This window comes from Sceloporus undulatus, chromosome 4, assembly GCF_019175285.1.
Source record: "Sceloporus undulatus isolate JIND9_A2432 ecotype Alabama chromosome 4, SceUnd_v1.1, whole genome shotgun sequence".
Lineage (NCBI taxonomy): Eukaryota > Metazoa > Chordata > Lepidosauria > Squamata > Phrynosomatidae > Sceloporus > Sceloporus undulatus.
In genome coordinates this window covers 222,111,582-222,136,500 of record NC_056525.1, presented here as the reverse complement: position 1 = coordinate 222,136,500, position 24,919 = coordinate 222,111,582, and the positions used below count along the sequence as shown (strand labels likewise).

At 39.7% G+C, this 24,919-nt stretch overlaps 1 protein-coding gene across 3 annotated transcripts; it reads left to right on the top strand.

The window, feature by feature from the left end:
* The first annotated feature begins 1,652 nt into the window (after nucleotides 1-1,652).
* ANKRD46 (ankyrin repeat domain 46) lies at nucleotides 1,653-21,577 on the top strand. 3 transcript variants are annotated; one of them, XM_042465107.1, is made up of 5 exons: nucleotides 1,653-1,790; nucleotides 8,469-8,536; nucleotides 11,771-12,111; nucleotides 14,091-14,249; nucleotides 19,682-21,577. In XM_042465107.1, the coding sequence occupies exons 3-5, from the start codon at nucleotides 11,801-11,803 to the stop codon at nucleotides 19,896-19,898; spliced, it is 687 nt and encodes a 228-aa protein (XP_042321041.1). In that variant the 5' UTR covers nucleotides 1,653-1,790; nucleotides 8,469-8,536; nucleotides 11,771-11,800; the 3' UTR covers nucleotides 19,899-21,577. The 3 variants fall into 3 exon arrangements, with proteins under 3 accessions (XP_042321041.1, XP_042321040.1, XP_042321042.1); XM_042465106.1 differs by having other exon boundaries at nucleotides 1,790-1,929; XM_042465108.1 differs by lacking the exon at nucleotides 1,653-1,790 and adding an exon at nucleotides 2,801-2,870.
* The last annotated feature ends 3,342 nt before the right edge of the window (nucleotides 21,578-24,919 follow it).

The window sequence follows — 24,919 nt, the reverse complement described above, 5'->3', positions numbered from 1 at the left end:
AAGGCTAACTGTCTCACAAAACTAGCAATTGATAGCACTGAGTCATGGCGATCAAAGTGGTGTCAAACTGCGTCAATTCTGCAGTGCAGATGCAACCCAGGTTTGACTTTGCGATAAAGGGGATTAGCATACAATAGCTAGCCTTAGTTTTTGTACTTCCTTGAGTAGGGCGCAGCTATAGGGTCTCTCAGGCTGAGCAGCTACGTACATTTCAGTATGTCCCATTACCCTGTTGCAAATATCCACACAAACCAGTGATTTCTTTAGAAAAGTATGTTCTTAATGACTGGCAGCAGCTCCCAAACTAAAGGGTTTCAGAGGGTCTTCTCCTTTCGGCCTTAGCTAGAGATGTGCAGAATCCAACATGAAACTTTCTGCAGGGAGGACCAGGCATCCTTCTTTTCCAGGACATGTCCTGCATTTCAACTCTGTCCAGCAGGAATTTCAAAATGCCCTCCATTCTGAGCGTGACTAAGAAGCATAAGTTTATATTGGTGTTTTTAACTTTTATCATGTCACGTCCTCCATTTTGTGATGCTTTGTCCTCCTTTGTGGTTATGACATCTGGTCACCCTAGAAGGAGAGGCCTATACCAACCACCAGGAAAGCTACTTTTTTGGCTCTTACCCCATTTTGCATACAGTGTCCTTGACAAATTTGCCAACACAATATTATTTCCATTTATCATCCCCTTGACATGATTTCAGTCCATTTTTTCCAGTTACTTTAGTCATTATATGTTTCCTTAATTCTTCCTTCTTTTCATCCTCCTCCCTTAGTTCCCTTTCCATCTCTTTCTCCAATTTAACCCTTTTCCCCCACAGTTTCCCATTCATCCTCTTCCTTACCCTCCCTGTTCTTTTCTTTCTAACTTTCTTCCTTTTTTAATCTACTCATGAAAATAAAGATTTGAAAAAGAAAAAGAAAGTTACTTTTTGGGACTATAACTCCCAGAATCCCTTTACAGTCCAGACAAATCCCTTTTCTCACACTCTGCTTTTACTTTTTGGCCTTAAAAACCCAGCCAAAGAAACTGCCACACTGCAGAAATAAAGCGGTTTGACGCCACTTTAAACTGTCATGGCTCAGTGCTATGGAATTCTGAGATTTGGTAGCTTTTGTGAGATAGCCTTCTCTGTCAGAGAGGTCTGGTGCCACAACAAACTACAAATCCCAGAATTCCATAGGACTGAGACATGTCAGTTTAAAGTGGTGTCAAACCGCTTTATTTCTGATGCAACCTTAATGCAGTTTGACACCACTTTAACTGCCATGGCTCAGTGATATGTAATTCTAGGATCTGGTAGTTTTGTAAGACATTTAGCCTTCTCTGTCAGAGAGCTCTGGTGCCACCACAAACTACAAATCCCAGGATTCCACAGCACTGAGCCATGAAGTTAAAAGTAATGTCAAACACTGAACTATTTCTGCAGTGTAGCAGCAGCCTTTTTTCCCTCCAGGATGATGAATACTGCTGCGGCTATACCTCCTCCAACCTGCAGGGGGAGCTGCTTCCACCAGGTTCTGCCAGTCTATTGGCCAGTATGGCTGAGGCTTCTGGGAGCTGAAGTCCAAAATCTCTTAAAGGGCACAGTTGGGGGAACCACTGCGAGTGTACTTCCTGAGACGCATATGGAAGGGGAGTCAGCGAGGTGCGCTGAGGAACCGGAAGTGTCGGTCGAGGTTCCATCATAGCGGCGACGCTACCTCTTTGGTGCAAACCAGGCCTGCTGTGGGCGGGGCTTGTGTTTGTGGGGTTTTTTTTACCTCCGACAAAAATTGGAGGGGAGGTAAGTGTGGGGTAAGGGTTGCATTGTTGGAAGTGGATTCTGGGGAAGAGGTGCTCCTCCTTCCCTGACTGTCGCCTGAGGCTGGGAGGCCTGGATTCGGAGCCACTGCGTCGCCCCGAGGAGAAAGGGCCCCTTGGATGTAAGGAGCAGTGTGAGGTGGTTGTTGTTGTGTGTGCCTGCAAGTCTTTTCTGACTCAGGGTGACCCTAAGGCAGCAAACCTATCATGGGGTTTCTAGGCAAGGTTTCTTCCTTAGTTGCTGTTGCCATCCTCTGAGGCTGAGAGAGCGTGACTTGCTCCTGTGTTGTTGTTGTTGTTGTTGTTGTTGTGTGCCTTGAAGTCTTTTCTGATTTAAGGTGACTGAGTGTAAGCAAACCTATCATGGGGTTTTAGTTGCAAAGGGGGTTTGCCATGGCCATCCTCTGAGGCTGAGAGAGTGTGACTCTCCCAGTGCTTTCCATGGATTCGAACTCTCTTCCCCAGAGTCATAGTCCAATGCTCAAACCACTGAACCACACTGGATCCTAATAACCTATACAGCAGAATCTTAAAGCTATACATCTGCAAAGCTTACACTTGAAAGTGGCCATTGTGGCTGTGGGAGATTCAGGGGGTTGTAGTCCAGAAAGTGACTCACAGACAGACAAATGTAGACCAAGAACCAGCCACCTCTGCAACTCCATCTTGCAAAACCCCCTTTTTAAGGATAAACTTTCATTAGGTTTATCTGCTCATTTGTATCCTTAAAAGGGGGGTTTCCTATTCCAAGATGGGTAATGCATATACAGCATGCAGATGATTGCAATGGAGGATGTCACCCCACATTTTGAAGCTTTCCATGATTTAATGCTTTTCTTCTGTGCAGAGAGAAAAAACTTGACTTTCCTTCCACAGTGCTTATATTTACCACATTGGTAGGTTTTTGCTACAAGTTTTCCCCCCGCATCCTTTGTAACGTTGTTGTTGTTGTGTTTCTTCCAGTCATGTCCAACCAGACCGCAAAGGAGGACCAGGCATCGCCAAAATGGAGGAAACTCAAGAAAAAAAGAAAGATAATATGGAATAAAAGCTAAAAACACTTGTAAGTCAAAACACGCTTTAGAAACAATCCATTTTTGAGACCGCTTTAAGTGCCCTGGCTCAATGCTAGGTAATTCTGGAAAGTGTAGTTTGGTGAGACACTGAGCCTTCTCTGTCAGAGAGAGCTGTGTTGCCACAATAAACTACAGTTCCCAGGATTCCCTCGCACTGAGCCTGGGCAGTTAAAGCGGTCTCAAAAATGGATTATTTCTGCAGGGTGTTTTGGACTTTAGAGACAAGGATTTGACTCACTCATAATAATAATAATAATAAATTTATTTATACCCGACTCTCCAATGAGATCGAGGCAGCTTACAACAGCATTAAGAACTTTAAAATACAGTAAAGTGCAATGCCCCATAAACCCACCCAGCCACCATAACCAATAAATCATAGCAATAAACAATAACAATAAAACAATAAGATTGTTAAAACCGAGAAGACAGGGGAGGCGACTGAGATGGTGTCCCAATGAGTTTTAGCTGCTGCAGGCACAGAGGCATTTTTGTTTTATATTATAGACTGAAATCCTGCCTTTCTGCTTTAAAAAGCTTCAAGGTGGGTGACGAATGTATTTTTTATAAGAGCAAGGAATATACACAGAAATAATAATAGAAATTAGCCTTCTCTGTAAGAGAGCACCAGTGCCACAATAAACTACAGTTCCCAGGATTCCCTCGCACTGAGCCAGGGCAGTTAAAGTGGTGCGAAACCAGAATATTTTTGCAGTATGTTTTGGGCCTATGAGTCTGTGGACTTGCATCATAAACTACATGAACTTTATATCTCCTTTACATGGACTTACATTTGAATTGTGAACATTACCGTATCCATTTCTGATTGTTCCATTGGTGATTTATTTATTTATTTAGGTTTTGGATATGGGATACCTTAAATTATGGTTACTTTTCAGTATTTTGCTGTATGATCATTTTCTAGATGGGTTATATGGTTTCATCATTCCATTGGATGTTCAAATTGTATCAGTGTAGTAAACACATGCAATTTATGAATTTAATAAATTTCTGCATTAATGTTGAATCGGTGTTCACAGGTATCAAAAACCAGGTTCCAAACACACAGTGCAAATATAATCCAGTTTGAAACTGCATTAACTCTTAGAGACAAGAATTTGACTCACTGATGTCCCAAGGAGTTTTAGCTGCTGCAGACACAGAGACATTTTTATTTTATATTACACTCATCCGTCCATATTTGCGGCCTTGATATTTACGGATTTGATTAATATATGCTTTCTAGGAATATCTAGGCCCTTCAGTGCAACTCTGTGGCCAATTTTAACTAAAAGTTGCACTGCAAGACCTAGAGATTCCTAGAGAGAATACTCTACTAGGCATTTGTAGCTCCTCTAGTGCAGTTCTATGGTCAGTGTCTGTTGGACATTGACCACAGAGTTGCACTGGAGGACCTAGAGATTCCTAGAGAGGTGTCCTCTCAGATAAAATCATGGTGTTTTTGTTATTTGCTTTTTTCCATATTCATGGGGATCTTATGCCCCTAACCCTACAAATATGGAGGGACAAGTGTAGACTGAAATCCTGCCTCTCAGCTTTAAAAACCCTCAAAGTGGGTGACAATTTATTTTTTATAAGAGCAAGAAATATACAAATAAATTATTTGTTTATGGCAGGGAAGGGCAACTTATCTTCCAAATAAATGCTTTTGGAAGTTAAATTCCATAATCTCTCATCACTGGCTATATTGTTGTTGTTGTTGTTGTTGTTGTTGTTTATTTATATAGCACCATAAATTTGCATGGCACTTTACAGGCATCATCAAAACAGCTTATAACTTGCCAATGGCGTACAGTCTAAAAGTCATAAAATATAAACGACAGTATACAAAATTAGGCAAATTATGCAGTTAAAATACAAACGATAAAAACAACAAATACATATAATCAAATATAAAATTATTTTAAAAATAGTAAAATACAGTTCCAGATGTTTTAGGGAACAAGAAAGTCTTTAATTCAGATTTAAAACTTAACGCCAACTAGGACTTATGGGCATTGTAGAGGAAAACATCTGGAGGGCTGCTGTTGCATATTTGGGCAGCTGCACCATGGTTTAGTAACAACACAGTCTTATGCTGAAGTTCTACTATGTTCAGTGGTACTTACCCTCAAAGAAGCGTGTGGAGGCCAGCCCAAATTATTTACTGCTTCGGTAGTGTAAACAACAGCAATAGGTTGTTCACATACTTTTCTCTGTGCAGGTATAATGTGGGACACCACTTGCTTTCTCCCCTGATCCCCAAAGTATAAGGAAATCTCTATGAATTCAGCTGGCTTTAGAATTCATTAATACACTGGACATGTACTCTCATGAGGCAGTTTGATATGGAAGCAGGAATCTTGTTGCTGATAAAATGTGGGAATATAACTATCCCAGCAAAAGAGAAAATAATATAGATTATTATTAGTAGTAGTAGTATTAATAAGCTTTATTTATATAGTACTGTAAATTTACACAGCTTTATCTCTAAATTAAAAATGTTATGTACTAGTGCTTTGATCCATAAGTTTAAATGTCTTTTTAACTGAGAGAGTGAGCTCTGGTTTATCTCTATATTAATATTATCTGTAAATTGACAGTGTGACATAGTGGTTTGAGTGTTGGTCTGTGATTTTGGAGGCCAGTATTCGATTCCCTGTTTGGCCATGAAACCCAGTAGGTCACATGCTCTCAGCCTCAGGGAAAGACAATGGCAAACCTCCTCTGAGCAAATCTTACCAAGAAAACCCCCATGATAGGGTTGCCATATTATTATTACAGTATTATTAACCTTTATTTATAAAGCGCTGTAAATGTCAAAAACAACTTGAAGACACACAACAACAACAATTTACTGAATATTGGAAAGGAAGGATTATGAATTGTGATATAATCTCCATAACCTGGCCTTAAATTTATAAACAGCTATCAATATCAAGTGCAAAATTAAATAATTGGTTCTGAAATGCACAAAAGAAAATGTCCCTCAGAATACCATGGAAATGAAAGCTACATATTGGGAACTGATCCATCGTTCAGAAGCATAGGGAGCTAGGTCTGCATCAGTTATCTCTTTTTTCAAAGTAAATAATATCAAATTATGCAAAGTACACTGGTGCCTCGGGATACGAAATGATTGGGTTACGAAATTTCCGGGATACGAAAAAGTTGGATTGGCAAAAACTGTTTCGGGTTACGAAATATTTTTTCGGGTTACGAAATTCATTTCGGCGCGAAATTCAAGCTGCAAGTGCAGCTATAGGTTTCCAGTGCTACGGAAATTAATTCGTAACCCGAGGCACCAGTGTACAATAAAATCAAAAATCCAACAAAATAGTGTTACCAGCCAGGGCCAGCCAACAATGCACAAAATACATGTTGCAAGCTTTCAAAGCTCCACTGGCTTCTTCATCAGGCAAAGTTGTTAAAATCATACAGGAGAAAGAAGGAACACTGGTGCCTCGGGTCGAAATTAATTCGTTCCGCCATTCCTTTCGTAACCCGAAATTTCGTAACCCGAAAAGGCTTTCCGTTAGCACTGGAAGCCTATAGCTGCACTTTGCAGCATTTGAATTTCGCGCCGAAATCAATTTCGTAACCCGAAAATTATTTCGTAAAACGAAACAGTTTTTGCCAATCCAACTTTTTCGTATCCCGGAAATTTCGTAACCCGATCATTTCGTATCCCGAGGCACCAGTGTATGACGATGTTAGCCACAGGCCTATATTGTCAAGATCTTGTTGCTGTTCTCAGTTAAGATGGTATGGGCGGATATCCATGCAGGCAGGCCGCTCCTCTTTCTGTGGATTCTGGAAGACAATGTTGTCAAGTCCAGGTTTTGTGGATTTTGGATGTTATTGTACAGCTGGCCCTCCACATTTGCGGCTTTGATTTTTGAGGGTTTGATTATTTGCAGATTTGATTAATATGTCTAGCAATTCTCTAGGAATCTCTAGATCCACCAGTGCGACTCTATCAGACATTGACCATAGACTCACACTGGAGGACTTAGAGATTCCTAGAGAAAACACTTCTCTAGGCATTTGTAGGTCCTCCAGTGCAATTCTGTAGTCAATTTCTGCCAGATGTTTGTATAGAGTTGCACCAGAAGATCCAGAGAGTTGTTCTTTCAGGCAAAAAGGGATTTTTTAATTTGCATTTTTTCACTTTCTTGGGGGTCTTGTGCCCCTAACCCCAGCAAATGAGGGGGGTCCACTGTACTTTGCTATATGGCCAATATGGCTAACCCTGGATATTAAATTATACAATGAAGACAGATAATTTATAAAATTATTATTTCCAAAAGGCACTGGTCCAAAAGGCACTGCAGAAATAATCCAGTTTGAAACCGCTTTAACTGCCCTGGCTCAGTGCTAGGGAATCCTGGGAACTATAGTTTATTACGGCACCAGAGCTCTCTGACAGCGAAGTCTAAATGTTGCACAAAACTACAGTTTCCAGAATTCCCTAGCATTGAGCCAGGGCAATTCAAGTGGTTTCAAACTTGATTATTACTGCAGTGTCTTTTGGACTTTAATGGTCCTGTCTGTTCTTCATGTTTTTCACCCCTTTCTTCTCTGTCCAATCTACGAAACAGAGATTCATTCACGAATCTAGAAATATTAATGACTGTTAACTAAAAATAGCTCTATTCAGCAACTTTTATCTGAAAGTATCTGTTAACATTAGTTTGCCTCTAGTGTTTTGTGTTTATTTTGAGGAATTCGTGAACTTTTAAGAATTTTTAAAACACATCTGAAAGTGTGCTTTCATTTTGTATCTGGCTTTCCCATATAAACTGAGAACATAGCGTTGAATATTTCTTGCTCTCTCTTACAACTGTGCCTTTTAGGAGAAGGTCCATAGTGGAAGATCAGTCTTCTAAATGGGTGCCAGAGTTTAGCAGTGCCATTGGACAGTCACTGCTCTGTAGGATTGCCTCCTAAACTGTTCCAAAGAATCATTTTGTAGCAGATTTAGGAAGGGGGCCACAGTGGATTGTAGAAGAAGGTGAGATAGACAATAACCAGATTGTCCCCCATTATGCCTATGGGATTTCTCCACTGGATCACGTCTTCTGCAAAAAGAACTCTTCAGTTTATAGCAAAAATGGACACCATGCAGCCTTTCAGATGTTGTTGAACTGCAAATTGCCCATGGCTGTGCCAACAATACCTGGATGCCTGCATGTTTTTTGGATTGCACCTCTGTCTCTAAATTGAATGTTTGTTATTACAGTGAAATTTGAAAGTCCTGTATATTGATCATTTTTTTAATCAGTAGGAAAGCAATAAAGTATGTCATTCTCTTGTTCTTCTCAGTTTCATTTTAATTGGAATATTCAATTAATTCCATATTTGAAATGGGATATTTCAGTTCCACAATGTATTGCTGCTCATATATTTTACATTATAACATTTAAAAAAATCTGTTGTCTCTCTAATTAGTAGGTTTTATTCTTCTAGAAATTGTATGCTTGCAGAAAGGTAAAATAACAGAATAGACTCCAGTTTATCAGTATACACTCTTAGCTAGGGATATGGAACTGATCATTTAATAAGACTCCTTGATTTTCTTACAGATTTGTACTAGACCAACAACTATTTGATTAGAACAATTTTAACAATCCAGTGGGTAGATTTACTCAAGGTAAGACTTGGTATTTTCTTACTACTTAATCTGTCATCTGCATTGTACTGATAGAGATTTTAAACTAATCTGTCGTCCTAGTTTTCTGAAGAGGAAAAAAGTTCAGTTTTTGCAGGCTGATGTATGAACACGGGGATCCATTCCGGACCCCACCCCCCAGATAAGAGAAATACCACTTATGGGGCTTGTGCCTCTTCCGGCGCATGGCTTTCAGCATGTGCTGAAAGCTGCATATGGCGTGCCCACATATGATGTGGGCACACTGTACTCGACTATAAGTCGACCTGCTGTATAAATTGAGGTCAGGTTTTAGGACTAAAATTATGGATTTTGATATGACTCATAGATAAGTCAAGGGTAAAACTTAGGGGCATCTAACAAAGGATGTAAAGGACGAAGCAAAGGAAAACAATGCCAAAGAACTTGCAAAATTCCAGCAAGCATAACTGTGCTCATACTAAAGGCTGGATGGATGAGAAAATAGAGAGGGATCAGTGATTCCAGGGCAGATGACACTCTTGCCTTTCACCAGGGAATGGTTCCTTTTTTAATGAGAGTTAAAGTACAGTACAGTGGTACCCCGGGATACGAATTGATCGCGTTACGAAATTTCCGGGATACGAAAAACTTAGATTGGAAAAAACTGTTCCGGGTTACGATATTTTTTTCGGGTTACGAAAAAAATATCGGCGCGAAATTCAAATGCGAAGCGCGACTAGCGGCTTTCCAGCCGCTAGCCGCGCTTCGGAAAAGCCTTTTCGGGTTGCGAAATGTATCGGGTTACGAACGCCGCGGCGGAACGAATTAATTTCGTAACCCGAGGTAGCACTGTACCTACATTGACCCATAGATACTGTAAGTCAACTCATGGGGGGTGTCAATTTTTTGACCTACATTTCTAGATTTCTAGATGAATATATTACAATACTTAGCAAGGACTTGCTGAAACGGGAGCTTTGCTGTTTCACTTCTGGGCTGAGAAGTGATTTGCTTCATATGAGAACAGAGTGATCTCTTCAGCCTGCCAAGCTTAACCACATATTAAGCTGGATATAAAGACTGTTTTTTCTCCTGCTGTCTCTTTTTTCTTTTTGTTCTGTCCTGATTAACTGGAATAAAGAAAGGAATTCATACTCCAGAGGGCGCTGATGGACTATTAGTATCTTTTGTAGACTTACCAGTAGCCCAAATGTTTTCCTACATTTTGCTAACTGGAAAAAATTATCATGCTTTAGCCATAAACATTCTAAACAGAAGTAGCATTTGCATAGAGGGGAGAGTTTATTACAGTTGGTATTTGATGGCATATTCAAGTCAATGTTTGCTTCTTTATGTGTTTGTTTCCAGTTATAAAGAAAAAAATTATTTTGATGAGTTTCAGTGGTGGGGAGGGTTATCATGATATTAAAAGGGAAATATGATTGTATTATCAATTCTCTTTTATGTTTGTACTAAGAAAGTTTACTTAACTATAATGAAATAGGCTGATCCCATGTTATTTGGGAAGTCTCTTTTATCATATTGTTGATGTGTAATTGTGTGTGTGTGTGTGGTTCCCCCCCATGACATAGCACTCTATGTGGATTAGTTGTTCTTTCATGTTGATTTATGTTCTATGTGTTTGATAAATCAATAAAGATATTCTGATAAAAAAGATGGAAAAAGCCTAATAATATGACATTTATAAATACACAGTTAACTGAAATAATTTCAAGTACCTTAGCTTTGCATTAAGTACTTTAGCTTTGCACCCTGTATTATGATGAAACCATGGCTGCCCTTGATTGTAGGGCAGAGGTAGGGAAGCTGGTGCCCTGCACATGTTTTGTGTTACAACTCCCAAGAGACTTGCACATTGTCCATGCTGTCTGGGGCCTAAGAGAGTTGTAGTCCAGTACATCTAAACAGGCTCATTTAGACATGAACTAAAAAGTAGCAGAAATAGAAGCACTGTTTTGTCTTTCTTGTGTATCAGGGACGTAGCCAGGATTTTAGGAAGGGAGGGGTACAGACTAAGTGCCACCATTATAATGGGGCTTGGGTGCAGCGGTGCAGCAGCACACACCATTCATTTTTCTAATGGAAGTGGGGGTCCAGACCCCAAGAACACCCCCCCCTTGGCTACGTCCCTGTGTGTATCAGTTTGCTGCTGCAAGATGTAATGATGACCACTAGATTGGACTGCTTTAAAAGAAGATTAGACAAATTCAATAGCTTGCCACTCAGGATGTGCCTTTATATGTCTGTTGCTGGAGAACATGAGTGGGAGGAAGCATTGTGAGCTTCCCATGGGCATCTGGTTAGCCACTGTGGAAACAGAAACATAGAATAAACAGGGTGGTAGCAATTTTATAGCAAATCTGATGAGGAATTGATGCACGTGGAAATGATTATGTTTTCAGCAGTGACTATCTGCCATTGCCTGCATACTGAAGTTCAAAGGTAAATAAGGAGCAGATAAATGAGAGATTAAATCCCATTAAGAGTAGTTTTATTTATAGCAAGTATAAGAATGTCTGATCTGCATTACTATATCTGTTACCTTGAAACAGCCTAGTGTATATACTTATGCCTCTTTTCCAACTGGGGAACAGTATCTTTTCTTTGCTTCCCCCTCCTCCCAGGATATGTACACCCTTTACATTCTGAAGTTAAGCCCCAGAGATCAGAGCAGTCCATTCTTAGGAAGGATTTACCAACTGTCTGACAGTCATTGTAGTGACCTGAATCAACCCTCAAAAGTGAGGGAGTTACAAATCCTTGAATCAACAAAACAGGAATAAAAGAAGTTATTTCTGTTGATAGGGCAGCAGGGCACATTGTGTGTATGCACAATACTCCTTTTTAGAGCTCATACTCATATCATAGCCCTTTCACACATTTGAAAACTTATCTTTTTGAACTACAGCTCCAGACTGCCTCCCATGCCATCAATACAGACAGATCTTTTTCATGCTCTGGGCTGGTTTCTTGTTCAAAAAAATAGTTACATGCAGTACTGGCATTGTTGTAGAACTGTACAGATGGATGGTAGCCTGAGAATAATCTAATCCAGGCCCCTGCAAGTGCAGAGGTCCACAGTTAAAATACCCTTAATAGATAACTGTTCAGCCTCTGTTTAGAAGCCTCCAACGGAGGTAGTACATTTCACTGTCAAACTGTTTAAACACATCTAGCAGAGATCGTCTGTTCCACATAGGCTCACCATTTGTTTCATTTCATTTTCAACTGTAGGCTTGCTACATTTCCTGGATCCCAGCAGTCATGTCCTATGTGTTTGTAAACGATTCTTCTCAGACAAACGTACCTTTGCTGCAAGCTTGCATTGATGGAGATTTTAACTATTCCAAGAGGCTCTTAGAGAGTGGCTTTGATCCAAACATTCGTGACAGCAGAGGGCGAACAGGTCTCCACTTAGCAGCGGCTAGAGGAAATGTAGACATCAGTCAACTGTTACACAAATTTGGTGCTGATCTTCTGGCTACCGACTACCAAGGTAACACAGCCCTTCACTTGTGTGGACATGTGGATACCATTCAGTTCCTTGTCTCCAATGGACTCAAAATAGATATTTGGTAAGTTTGCTGTGACAAAATGTTTGGAAGTATCAGTCTTGAATATATGTTTTAAACTTTGAATGGCCACTTGTAGGCTGATAATTTCTAGTAGTTGACAGAAAAGGTTGAAGGCATTCTAGTTTCTTCAGAATGACATAAAATAGCTTTGCTTGCACTCAGTTGGAGAGCATCACCTAAAAAAAATAAAACCAAAGAACCAGCTTTTTCAGCATCTACATATTTCCCTTTATCACTTGAATGAGCTGAAACAGTTTTCCTGGAATTGTTTTTCCACATCAGTGGCAACACACTCAGATAATAGGAATAGTTTCTGCACAAGCACTGCCTGTTCTTGGTGGCTGCTGCTTTTATGAACACTCTTCATGCAACATAAGAGGACATTATGAGTGACCATATTGCATGCTGCGGTGGGTCAACTGAAGAGCCAGCAGTCAGATGCCATTACTAGATTGCAGCTATGAGACAGCATTCACTAGCTTGATGCAGCCACAGTGTCCAGGATCATGGATGACTTCACTGTTCTGATACTGTTCTCAGCTGCTAATTAAAAGAGGAAAATGATGTCACAAAATAACCTCTTTTAACATTCTATATACACACACATTATAAGTTATATGTTTATTCCAGTGCGAAGAAAATGTATTCATGAGTTCCTTTCCATTTCTGTGGCTAACACTGCTTTTCCAGTGCTCACCCCACCTGCTCTCAGACTCGGTGACTCAATCTTTCTCTGAAGTATTGTATATTCACTCTACCAAGCTCCCAACATCTGTCATACGCCACTGCCCAGACAAAAGCACTTAGTGTACTGAATAAATAGCTATTTGACAAACACAATTAACAATCCACATGGAACGGTTTCTTGTTTGAACTCTCTGCTCACAGATCCTAATGATTTAAAACTTGCAATCAGCCTTAAATGACCAGCTAGTGGTTTTTACTTTAATTTTCAGTTCATAGTGTATGATTTATAGCTAAGAGATTTAGATGAGGCAAGTCTTATGTAGTTAATCTATATTTCCTTTGAATTCTACTGAGGTTATCATAATTAACTTTGTGATAATTATGTCCTTGGTGATGCAGTAATTGTGAAGAATTATCAGCACTGTTACTGTTCCAGGTGTGTTGTGAACATGGGACAAATGCTGGGAATCTCCACTCTGAATGTTAGACAGCAAAATGAAAGCAGAAAAGATAAATATAGACCCTCAGTGTGGTCAAATACAATTATCTGTATCTTAACATAAATGAATAACCTGTGCATGTAGTTCAAATGTTGTTTTTCTTTCTCCTTCTATCATCTCTTAGCATCCAAGTCAGAGAAAGCAGTAATAAAAATATAGCTATCATCTTGTATTTCCATTTACAAGAAAAACTCAATAAATTTACTAAAATTAATAATTAAATTAAATAATAATACGAAAGTATATTACCATAATGGGCTAGTGGAAGGCCAGTTCTAATGCCAAAGTCCAATATGAATAGCTCCAGAAATTATTTCTATATGGCTGCTCTGTCATTAGAAAATTGCCTTCAAAATGCTTCCACTGACTAGTCTGGACAGACTTTGCCACAGAGTCCTGAAAACTGCTGGTGCTGGCATTGGGAGTTTTTACATTCTTTTGCTGAACCACTTGGAAAATTATGTTGAAATATTACAGCCCCATCATGCCCACAGGAAGTAGACCTGGGAACTGTTATATCAAAGTGCCTGACTTCAAGAGGCAATCACGTCGACTCAGCTATGCCATAAGATGCTACTAATGTAACAGATTAATATTTCATCAGTAGTCAGGCATTAGCTAACAGTCTTGTTAACACAGTCAGTTTAAATCTTGTTGCTGAAATAACAATGATTGTAGTCTTTCCGAAAACTACTCTGTATGCTGAATTTTTAATACAGTGGACGTTTGTCCTTGTTTGAAGTAGGAACAGTTCATGAGGTCTATTTTTCCTCTCTCTTTTATTTATTACAGCAATCACCAAGGTGCAACACCTCTTGTCCTGGCAAAAAGAAGAGGTGTAAATAAAGACGTGATTCGATTGCTAGAATCTTTGGAGGAGCAAGAAGTGAAAGGATTCAACAGAGGAACTCATTCAAAGCTGGAAACTATGCAGACAGCTGAAAGTGAAAGGTATTGCCAAAAATATAATCTTTTTTTTTTCCAGTGCTGGTTTTACTTTTCTTGTTTAGCATAGTTGAGTGGGTTGTCATATTTGGGGCTTGTGCTACATGAAAGAAAAGGTCAAGGTTTCTTATGAGACATGTTTCCATAAAATATTATACTCTGTGGATGTCTGTTTCAGCTTTGGCTTTCAAGCTTATTTTTCAAGGGACGTATTTCTTTAAAAAGCTAGACTGTCCATGAGCTTCAGCAGTCAGCCACAGTTGCATATGTCTAATTTTCACTGAGGCAATAACTCATTGCCTAGCCTGAAGAGATTTGAATGCTTTTCCGCCCATAAAATTTACCTCCCTCCCAAATCTTACAAATAGAAAGCGAGATGCTAGGGAAAAGGTTCTAGTTTAACTTTGTCCATGCTATTTTAGTTTTTAATGTGCAGCTAATTATTATGGTCTTAAATCATGTTGCTAAAGTAAACCCAATGAATGAAAACTGTCTTACCAAGTTCTCAATATCTATACTTTAGCTGGAATCCACAGTTGGATTTAGGCCTAAGGTTTTTGTTGTTTTGTTATTGTTGTTACTGTTTTCTTATTGTTCTTGTTGTATGATTGTATTGTTGTATTTTAGTTTTGAGAGATAAAAACCAAATATATTGAGAACTAGGCCACAGTTCTTTCAGCAATATAATCTCAGAGTACTGTTTTATGTGACAGCCATATGGTTTTCAGCATATCTGTTGTATATCTCACAGTAGCTGCTGGGATTATTTCAGAAAAACATGGGACAACTCACGCTACGTTACACCAAAGGCCTTTCTAGTGCAGCATTCTATTCACACAGTGATGTACAGATTATCTGTGCAACTGTACTCTCTGTCTTATCCTCCCCAGCCACTAATTCAAATATGTAGAGGGATGCTGTATATTTTAAAGGGGAATATGCTTCTATGAAAACATGACCACCTTGAAAAGTTTACCAGTTGAAATAGACAGCACTGGTTTGGATGAATTGTAGTCTGACTTGGACATCCCATTTGGGTGAAGTGAAGAGCTTTTCTAAGGCGGGATACAGACCGCCCAAAAGGGTGGTCTCCCACTGCCCTCGTTTGTTGCATGAGGGAGCAGCAGCGGACAAACCACGTGGCTCCCTCGCGCAACAAAAAGAAGCCGCAAAAAGCAGCTTCTTTCTGCAGCGCCATTATGATGCCACAAGGCGCCAATGGCGCACTTGCGGCATCATCAAGGCGCCAAGACGTGCGGACGCTAGGTGTCCGTCACGTCAAAATGGTGGCGCCCTCGTTACGTGCGAGGGGCAAGGCGCATCGGGAAGCGCCACCCCTCGTGTGTAACAACGGCGCCCGATAGGGCCCGTCTATACAACGCCTAAGATGGGTAGTAAAGCAAGGGAGGTCTTGCCCCTCTCAGCTCTGATGGATCAAGATGGCAACACCTTACCATCTGTTGTGGACAATTAAATTGGTTTTAAATTGCTTTGTAGTCTGTATTCTGGCCTGAGATTTTTTCGATATAGGGTGGGATAAAATTACTTCAGTGACTACATGCAAACATAATTGGTTACAAACTTGGTAATGCGTGTATCAAAGGTTCATATGTACCATTGGGTCATCATTTGAAAATTATTCTGGGGAAAAAAGAGGGAGACTTGTACAGTATTGTTGTTCGCACTTTACCAGCACAATTTGGAAAGTAGAACAAGAACTCCTCCTCTCAGGTTTTTCTTGATCTGTTTCAAGACCATCATATCACCAGTAAAGTACAACAGAAGTATGGTTTCTTTTGCTGATACTATGGGAGACGCAAGCTATTACGGTACTCGTTTGTCAAATCTCTGAAACTGTAATTGAACTTTTGTTTGCAATTTAAGAGTATACATGGCATGCTGGAATGTGCAAACCCTCTCTCTCTCTCTCTCTCTCTCTCTCTCTCTCTCTCTCTCTCTCTCTCTCTCTCAGTAATTTGATCTTTTAAAATGCAACTTAATTTTAATGCAAGTTTCTAGCTTGCCAAAGAAAAATACCTTATTCAGCTGCAAATATCTAACAGTTCCCAGGCCAATGAATTGGTTTAATTTTTTACACTGTACTTTCTGGCTTGTTTGTGTGATAATTATTACAAAAAATAGTGCTACTATAGTTTGGTTTCGTACCTAATGTATTTCCCTCCTGTGTTTTATTCTCCTCTTCCAATTGAATTAATTGCTAGTCATTCTCTGGTTTGGTTTGGAGCAGTTGCGGCTTGCATCTGCTGTACCCTTTACTCTCAAGTGGTGGGTGATTGGAAGCACTTCACTACTGAGGATATTTTCTGCTTGTGTACCTGGCCTTGGAGGGACCTATAACTAACCACTAACCACTGTGTTGCTAGCAACATCTGACAAAAATGCAGCCTGTTTTTCTTAGCAGCAGAAATAACATCTGGGATTTATGTTATTTGCCAAATCCTTCCAAAATAGCAGGTAGTCAGGTACCATGTTAGCATTGGGAACTTAATTTGGCTGTCATAGAAAATAACCCAGGTGTTTTCTCAGTGAGCCCCCCTCCCATTTTCAAAGAAACAAGCCTAGTTTGTTTTCAGTAACCATGTCACCTTTCCCACTTAGATTACATCGTACCTTGATTTAACCTCTATAGCAGTTACAGATTAACTGGTTGAATCTTAATTAGCAAACATTCTTCGTATGCACCAATGGATATCTTAAAAAACAAGGTTCCCTCCTTGTCTGCTTGGGAGGAGTGAGATGACTGATCCTGAAGTAATATGCTGAATAACTTCCAAGGGAAATAAATGTTTAAAAAGAAAAGGAAAGTTTTGTTTCAAAAGTCAGGCATTTTTTGCATGTGACTTGTACTGACAGCTGGTGACTAATGGTAGTGTACAGTACGCCCGCGCCATACGCGGGCGCGCCATACGCGGACTTGAGCGTACGCGCTCAAGCCATGGGGCGTGCGCGGGGCGGCATGTCCCATTCAATTGAATGGACGCGCCGCCCGTTGCGCCCCGTGTGCACTCACGCCGCTGCGCCGCCACGCACGAGCCCCATTGTTTACAATGGGGCTCGAGCATAGGCGGAAATCGCCATACGCGGCAGGATCCGGAACGGATCCCCCGCGTAAGGCGAGGACGCACTGTACTATAGACCAGTGGTTTTCAATCTTTGGTTTTCAATATGGTTTGGATTACAGCTCCAGAATCCCTGGCCACTGGCGAAACTGGTTGCGACTTCTGGGAACTGAAATCCAAAATACCATACCAAAATTTGAGAGCCACTGCTGTAGGCAACAGAGCAGCCTATGTAAACTTAGGGCACTCACTGCTACTCCATGATCCTTTCCCAGATATTCAGGCTTCTGTCTCTCTCTTTCTCAACACCCAATCCTTGGACTTTCAGTTGTGTAATGAAGAATATAGAGAGACAACATGGTGTAGTGGTTTAAGTGGTTAAAATAAATAATAATAAAATTTTTATTTATATGCCGCCCTTCCTCCGATCAGGGCGGCTTACAACATATTAAAAATACAAACTATTACAATAAAAACACATTAAAAATAAACCAACAGTAAAAGCCCCAAAGCCCAACCTCTTGGCCACGAAAAAGGAGGGAGGCCCACAGGATATTTACTCGGGGAATGCCTGTTGGAATAGGAAGGTTTTAAGGTCCTTCCTAAATTGGGCCAGGGTAGTGGACGAGCGGAGCTCTGTGGGCAGCGCATTCCAAAGGGCTGGGGCAGCTATGGAGAACGTCCTCCGAGTGGTGAATCGAAAGGCCCAGGCACCTTCAGTAGCACTCTGGAACCAGGGTTTGAATCCCTGCTTGACTATGAAACCTGCTGGTAACCTTGTGGAAATCACTCCAGTCCAGAGGAAGGAAAAGGCAAAACCCTCTGGACAAATTTGTCAAGAAAATCCCATGCTCGGTACAGTTAGGATTGCCATAAATTGGAAATGACTTGAAGGCACAACACAACAACAACAAGGAAGAACACAGAGGCAGCATTCTACCCAGTTGTCCGCCTCCCCCTCCAGCAGTCTGGCTAATGCTAAATAAAGCTCAAGCAAATCTGTCTGTTTAAACTTTTTGGGGGAAAAGCAACACTTTCAGAGAGCACAAACATATTTCTATTTTTGCCCATAAACAGGGTTGCCAAGTTAGCTGGATCCCAGTCTCTAAAGATTTCACAGTCAGAATAGGAACAACACCTGATGATGTTAGAGGAGCCGGGCAGCAAAGTTGAGGTGATGCCAGCACTGAGCTGATTGTGGAAATGGGCTGAGGGAAATCAGGTTAAAACCAAGTAATGAGGTCATAGGGCATCCCAAGCCCTAATGTTAAGGCAGTGACATATTTATTCCTCAAGCATTTTTTTATATTTATTGTTTTATTTGGTCATAACTTTTTTGGTATATATAAATCGGGACTTATCCAGGGTTGCCTAGGAATCATAGCCTGTGAGAGCCTCTTTAATGAACAGTGGTTTAGTGCATATTCAGCAGTGTTACACCTGTGTCCAATTAGCAAAACCTTCAAATGTGAATGGCAGACATGTGTTCTTGAATGCACAGCAGACTTGCAACAGGAAGCAAGGGCTAGTCAGAGGTCCCTGGTGTGTTTTCCCATAAATGAATAGTACTATATAATGGCCAAGATCCCACATCGAGGGTGTGTAACAACCTTCACATGTAGAGTTACACACTCTTTGGGCTGTGCAGCCCTTGTGTTGAATGGCAACATTGTGCAGTCAAACGCACACTTCAGTGTGCAGCTGAACGCACATCCATGTGTATCACATGCACATGCGTATGCACAGCATCACCATATGCACCACTCCACTTGTACAAGTTTAAACCATATATGGATGTTTGATAAAAATGTCTTAACTGCATTCATAGGAGAAGTTACAAATGCATAAGCAGCTATAATATCTTTTGTAAATATCATAGTCATGCCATTTTGCTTAAACAGTTTTTTTAATCATTTGTTTTCTGTGGGAAATGTTGCAGCACTGATGTAGTTGAGGCAGATACAAGCACCACATAAATCCCAAAGAAGCATGGTTATTTGAACCTGTATTCTCTATGGTCCAAAACACGCTGCAGAAATAATCCCGCTTGAGACCACTTTAATTGCTCTGGCTCAATGCTAGGGAATTCTGGGAACTGTAGTTTTGTGACACATTTAGCTTTCTCTGATAGAGAGCTCTGGTGCTTCAATAAACTACAGTTCCTAGTATTCTCTAGCACTGAGCTAGGGTAGTTAAAGTGCTGTCCAACTGGATTATTTCTGCAGTGTGTTTTGGACCTGTGTCATGCAATCCTAGTTAAGGTTCCCTTTTCAGGTTCCTTGCACAACTGGGTCGTCATTAATGTTCTCTGTTTGGATTTTCTACTTAATGTAATTCATGTCTGAATTCCTTTTATAGTGCAATGGAGAGCCATTCTCTTCTCAATCCCAACCTGCAGCAAGGTGAAGGAGTTCTCTCCAGCTTCCGAACTACATGGCAAGAGTTTGTGGAGGATCTTGGCTTCTGGCGAGTGCTGCTCTTGATCTTTGTCATCGCCTTGCTTTCCCTTGGGATTGCATACTATGTCAGTGGAGTGCTTCCTTTTGTAGAAAATCAGCCTGAACTGCTCCATTAAAGGCCATGTAAATAAATCGTGTCCTTACTATTATTTTTAGCTCTTCAGATTGTTTTCTTCAGTGCAGGCAGCAGCTGCTGCCGCCTACATACTGTTGACATTTCTATATATTCCCATGTAGAGAAGCTGATTTAAATGAGGATGCATTAATTCCAGCTGAACAGTACTAAATTTGAAGGTATATCTGTGCTACCTCTAACATGTTTTGGTCAAATGTTGTTATTAGCATGCTCTACTAGTATGTTCAGTGATATAAAAGGTCTTGAACAGCATGTTTTGTGGAAAGAATATGTATTTTGGAAATGAGACCAAGTCATTAACATTTCTTTAAAAGCAGATTGTTATGTGATTGGACCATGTCTGTCCTTCTATGTGTTTAACAGTGGTACTTTTTGCAAGAAATATCCATAGTATAATATAAGGGCACTCATCCTTGTTACTAAAATGTACCTGTGTTTCATGTAGTAATATGCCATATCTTTATTATCTTCATTTCAAATATTGTCAGATTTTTGGGTATGGGTTCAAGGTAACTGTAGTTTACCTAGTTTGACTGGGTAATACTAATAAATCTTTCTAAATGAATTTACTTTCATTTTTGTAAAAGTGAACAGCTCCAGCCTTCAGAAATGTAGTGTTTCTTTTCCCCTGCTGGGGGAGATGTCTTTTTCTTAAAAGTTCTTTAAAATTATATTTTAACTGAGAAATTCACTTGTGCTATTCTAGTGTGAAATACTAGAAATACTTTTGGGTGTTCAATAGGAAGTAGAAAAGATTATCCCATTAAGAGATGATCATTAAATGGCATGATTGTGGGGAAAAATGTATTACTATAATACATCTTTCAGGCATTATTTAAAAGTTCTGGGATGCACCGAGTGACCTAACTTCTTTGTATATGGGATTAGCATGCATGAACTGACATGTGGCTCAGTAGTGCTCACATTCTGAGGTGGTGTTAATAATTTACATAAGATCTGACTAATATACTCTTGGAAAGATTGTATAACTAGTAGCTAGGTAGTACTGGAATATTCATGATTCATTTGACAATCTGGCTACTAAACAGAACTCAGAAAACAGCAGAACTCAATGTGTTTGTACACACACACACACACACACACTTGTGGGTCCAGCTGAGGGAGAATTGTGGGTGCTCATTCCTATGAATTCAACTAAGTAAAACAAATATTTTTTTAAAGTGGAAATTTAAGCACATAATTGATGAGTTCATCTAGTATTAAATCCATTTTTCCAGCAGGGGATTTCTGACAGCTGTATGAAGCAAAAACATTTTGAGGCATTTTATAGGTTTTTATTTTGAATGGCTTCCTGAAGGTGTTTGTTTTTCCAGAGAAGGAAGTAGGCACTGTCCCTTTGTCCTTTTTTTCCAAGAAAAAAATTAGTAGTTGCTTAATAGATCCACTGAAAAGTATTAGATCATTTAAGTTATGGTAAAACCAATCAGTAAAATTCCAGTTTAGTGTGCAAATTTATGAGCAATTAATTTTGTATACACATAAGGAATGAAAAATAATATCAGATGGCATAAGTCCTTTTTTAACACATAATCTTAATTACTTTTCACTTTTATTTTTTTCTTCCATTTTATTCCCCTGTAATAACTGTTACATTTTAAGCATGACTATATATTCCAAATAAATATGTATGCCAACATGTATGTGTCTTTCTGTGTCTACCTTTTCACCAAGTAAAGTAGCAGTTATTGATATTCTATTTTTGTAGGATCTTTTTCGTACACTGGCTGTTTCAAAATTTGTTTTATGAGGAAATATGTCTGTCTTCAGATTGGATTTTTATTAAGCTTTCTTTACTTAATAGTTTTCACTTGAAAATGATTACTGGAATTTATTTATAGATAAACTTGATTTCCATCCCTCTTTGGCACCAAAACTAGGACTCAAGGCAGTTTTCATTGTGAGTGAACTTAAACAGATCCATCCTATATAATGAATGCAGTTGAAATGAGACCATTTGGCTTACTCAGGGGGCAAAGGAGACTTGATAAATTGTAGATATGCGGTTGATTCTTTAAATATTATTCAAATTCTTAGAAAGTCCAAAAGCATCCAGACAAACTAAAGGGCGTCAATAGTTTAACCTATAATTATTTGGCATGCAGCCCTTATAAAGAAGGGGTCAAGGTGGTGGGAAAAGTTCTCCCCTCTTCTGGATCCAGAACAGGTAGCTTCTATGAGTAGATGTGGAAAGGAGACAAAATCTCAGGGTATGAAGAGGTAATTTTATTCTTAGAAAGAACTCAACATGTTTTGGCCTCGAAATATTTTTATAGCCTTCTTTAGAGGAATACAACTTTAAAATCAATCTACATGGATTCTTAAAAGAGTGTCTCCAAAGCTTATGCTTGGCAACTGATCATTTTCTGTTGTTAGGGTTGTTTTGTTCTCAATTGCTGTTAAGACAACTTCAGCGTATGCCGAATGGGAGACCCCATGACAACCTGGCATCAACAGCCCTGCTCAGATCAGGGCTGTGACTTCCTTGACTATTCACCAATAATGCAGTCTTCCTCTTGTCCTACTGTCTTCCACTTTACTAAGCATTATCACCTTTTCTATGGGCCCTTGGATCCACTGGGGTTTGGTTCCAGGACCACCCCCACCACCCCCGATACCAAAATCTATAGGTGTTAGTCCCATTAAATACAGTGGTATGGTATAATTGTGTCCCTTACATAAAATGGTGAAATCAAGGCTTTCTTTTTGGAATTTATATTTGTTTGAATGTGGATGGTCAAATCCATGGATAAAGATATGGAGAGCCAACTGTGTGTCATCTCATGATATGGCAAAAAAGAGTACAGTAGTCTCATTTTGGTCATTTTGGCTTCTAGGGAGAGTTCAGGCTTGATTTGCTCTAGGACCCATTTAGTGGTCATTATAGCAGTCCATGGTATTTGTAGAATTCTTTCAGCAAAGCACTGCAAATAAGACTGCATAGGAAGTACATACCTACACCATGAATAAAGTGGAGGCAAACTAACCCATCACAGCAATCACTGATAGTCAGAGTCTTGCTTTGTTCTTGGTCCCCCCACAGCAGTCTGGTTTAAGATACGCGGGGCAGTTTCTTATGAGGATAGATGGGTTGCACTTGCCTCTAAGGAGATTGACAAAGCAAAAAGGGAATGGGAGACCAGCTGTGTTTCTACAAGTCATGGCCTGTTTCTCAATACAGCAGAAATTCAGAGATGTGAGGGTTGTGATTCACAATGGCATAAGAAGTTCTTTCTAGTTGTTCCCAGCTACTTCATTTTGCCACTATAAGCAAGCTAGAAGGAACCAGCTGTTGCAAACAGTCATGTTAAACCATTATTTTGATCTCTGCATAAGCAGACAAATTATTCCTCTCCAGTACCCTTTCTTGCTTCTATCTAATTAAGATTTTAAAAGAGTATTTGTTCCTATGGTAACTAAGAAGCAACTCAGGAGCACATATATCAGACCTGACCCATAGTGAGTTTAAATTGTTCCACAGAAGCTGGGGCAACAAGGACTGTTGGATTCATCTTCTGGCATCATAGTTCATTTTGAGTTATCACAACACTATTTTTGTTTCTTTGGAAAATGTTGCTTGCCCTTGGAAATTATTTTATTATTTTACTATTATTATGATTGTCAAGCTGCTTTAAAAGGTCATCATGTATCTTTCAGATTCCTGAGAAACTACGGTTGTAGCCACATTTCATCTCTTCCTTGTTGCACAATAATTTCCAACGAACATTCAGTCTGTTACATTTTGCGTTGCATCCTGTACTTGTACTTGCTTGAAAAAGATAAGTGATTGACCTAGGAAGCTCACTGTTTGCAGCAGTGACTCTTCAAGAAGAACAACAAGAAGAAAAATCTCTGAATGATGACATAGGTCTTAATTCTCTTTTGCACAATACTGGCATAACTATGCTGGTGTACTGGGTACTAGCAGGAGTCAAAAAGGTCATGGGTGCAGCAGCCATGAAGTTAGTAAAGCATTGGAGAATGTATGTGTGGCATATGTCTACATGTGCATCTGAACAAATCTTGCCAAGGAAACCCCATGATAGGTTTGCTTTCAGGTTGCCATGAGTCAGAAACAACTTGAAGGCACACAACAACAACGAAATAAGTTTCTTCTTCCTAGTTAATCTCACAGATGCTACTAGATTGCCTTATCTGCAGGCTTCTTTTTTAATATTCTGGCAAGGATATTATCTTTCAAATTCACAGGTATCTGAAGGAAGTGTTTGTAGAATTGGCATCCATGCCTTTGACTGAAAAAGGTTGTTGATTAATGAGATTTTACTACTGTGATCCATGGAAATTCATCTTCGAATGCTTTGAGTTGCATCCCTTACCATTCAACGATAGAAGGTAAGGTTAGAAATCTGAAAATATTATAAATATTTTTACCTCCAGAAGTTGTATACATCCTGCCAAATTCCCTTCTTTAGTCAAGACCTTTGCTGGCTTAGTAGAAATACATCCTTTCATGGCCTCATTTTCATGTAGCCATTAACTATCCCAAGCAGTGTTTGAATGAGTTTATAAGAAAGTAAACAGGCAATTTATACTGGAGTTTAGCATGGTGTTCTTTTAGAAGTTTAAATTGTTTCTGCTAAGGGAATTGTAGGACTTGACTCTGGAGATTCATGTTCTGAAGTTAAGACGCATTATGCATATGTTTTTCTCTCAGAACAAGCGAGAAGCATCATGTTGAAACAGTTTTGACTTTTCTGTGGGGCTGTAAGGGAGAAAGTGATGTCCAGTGAAGGCAGAATGCCATACCCACCAACATTTCACAGATGAAAACTGGACACTTGTGCCCAAGCCGCATCAGAGTGTAGTCAGGATGGCAAAAGCTATTAATGAATCATAAAGTCATAGAACTGGAAGGGGCCTCATGGGCCATTGAGTCCAATCCTCTGCTCAATGCCAGATTTCCAGCTAAATTGTCCGCAGCAGGTAGCTGTCTAGCCTCTTTTTCAAGACATCCAGAGAAGG

Excerpts from the sequence above, each read along its gene's own strand:
- ANKRD46 (XM_042465107.1), top strand. The coding sequence starts at position 11,801 with ATGTCCTATGTGTTTGTAAACGATTCTTCTCAGACAAACGTACCTTTG. Across the intron at positions 12,112-14,090 it reads GGACTCAAAATAGATATTTG|CAATCACCAAGGTGCAACAC; the intron begins GTAAGTTTGCTG and ends TATTTATTACAG. Across the intron at positions 14,250-19,681 it reads CAGACAGCTGAAAGTGAAAG|TGCAATGGAGAGCCATTCTC; the intron begins GTATTGCCAAAA and ends TTCCTTTTATAG.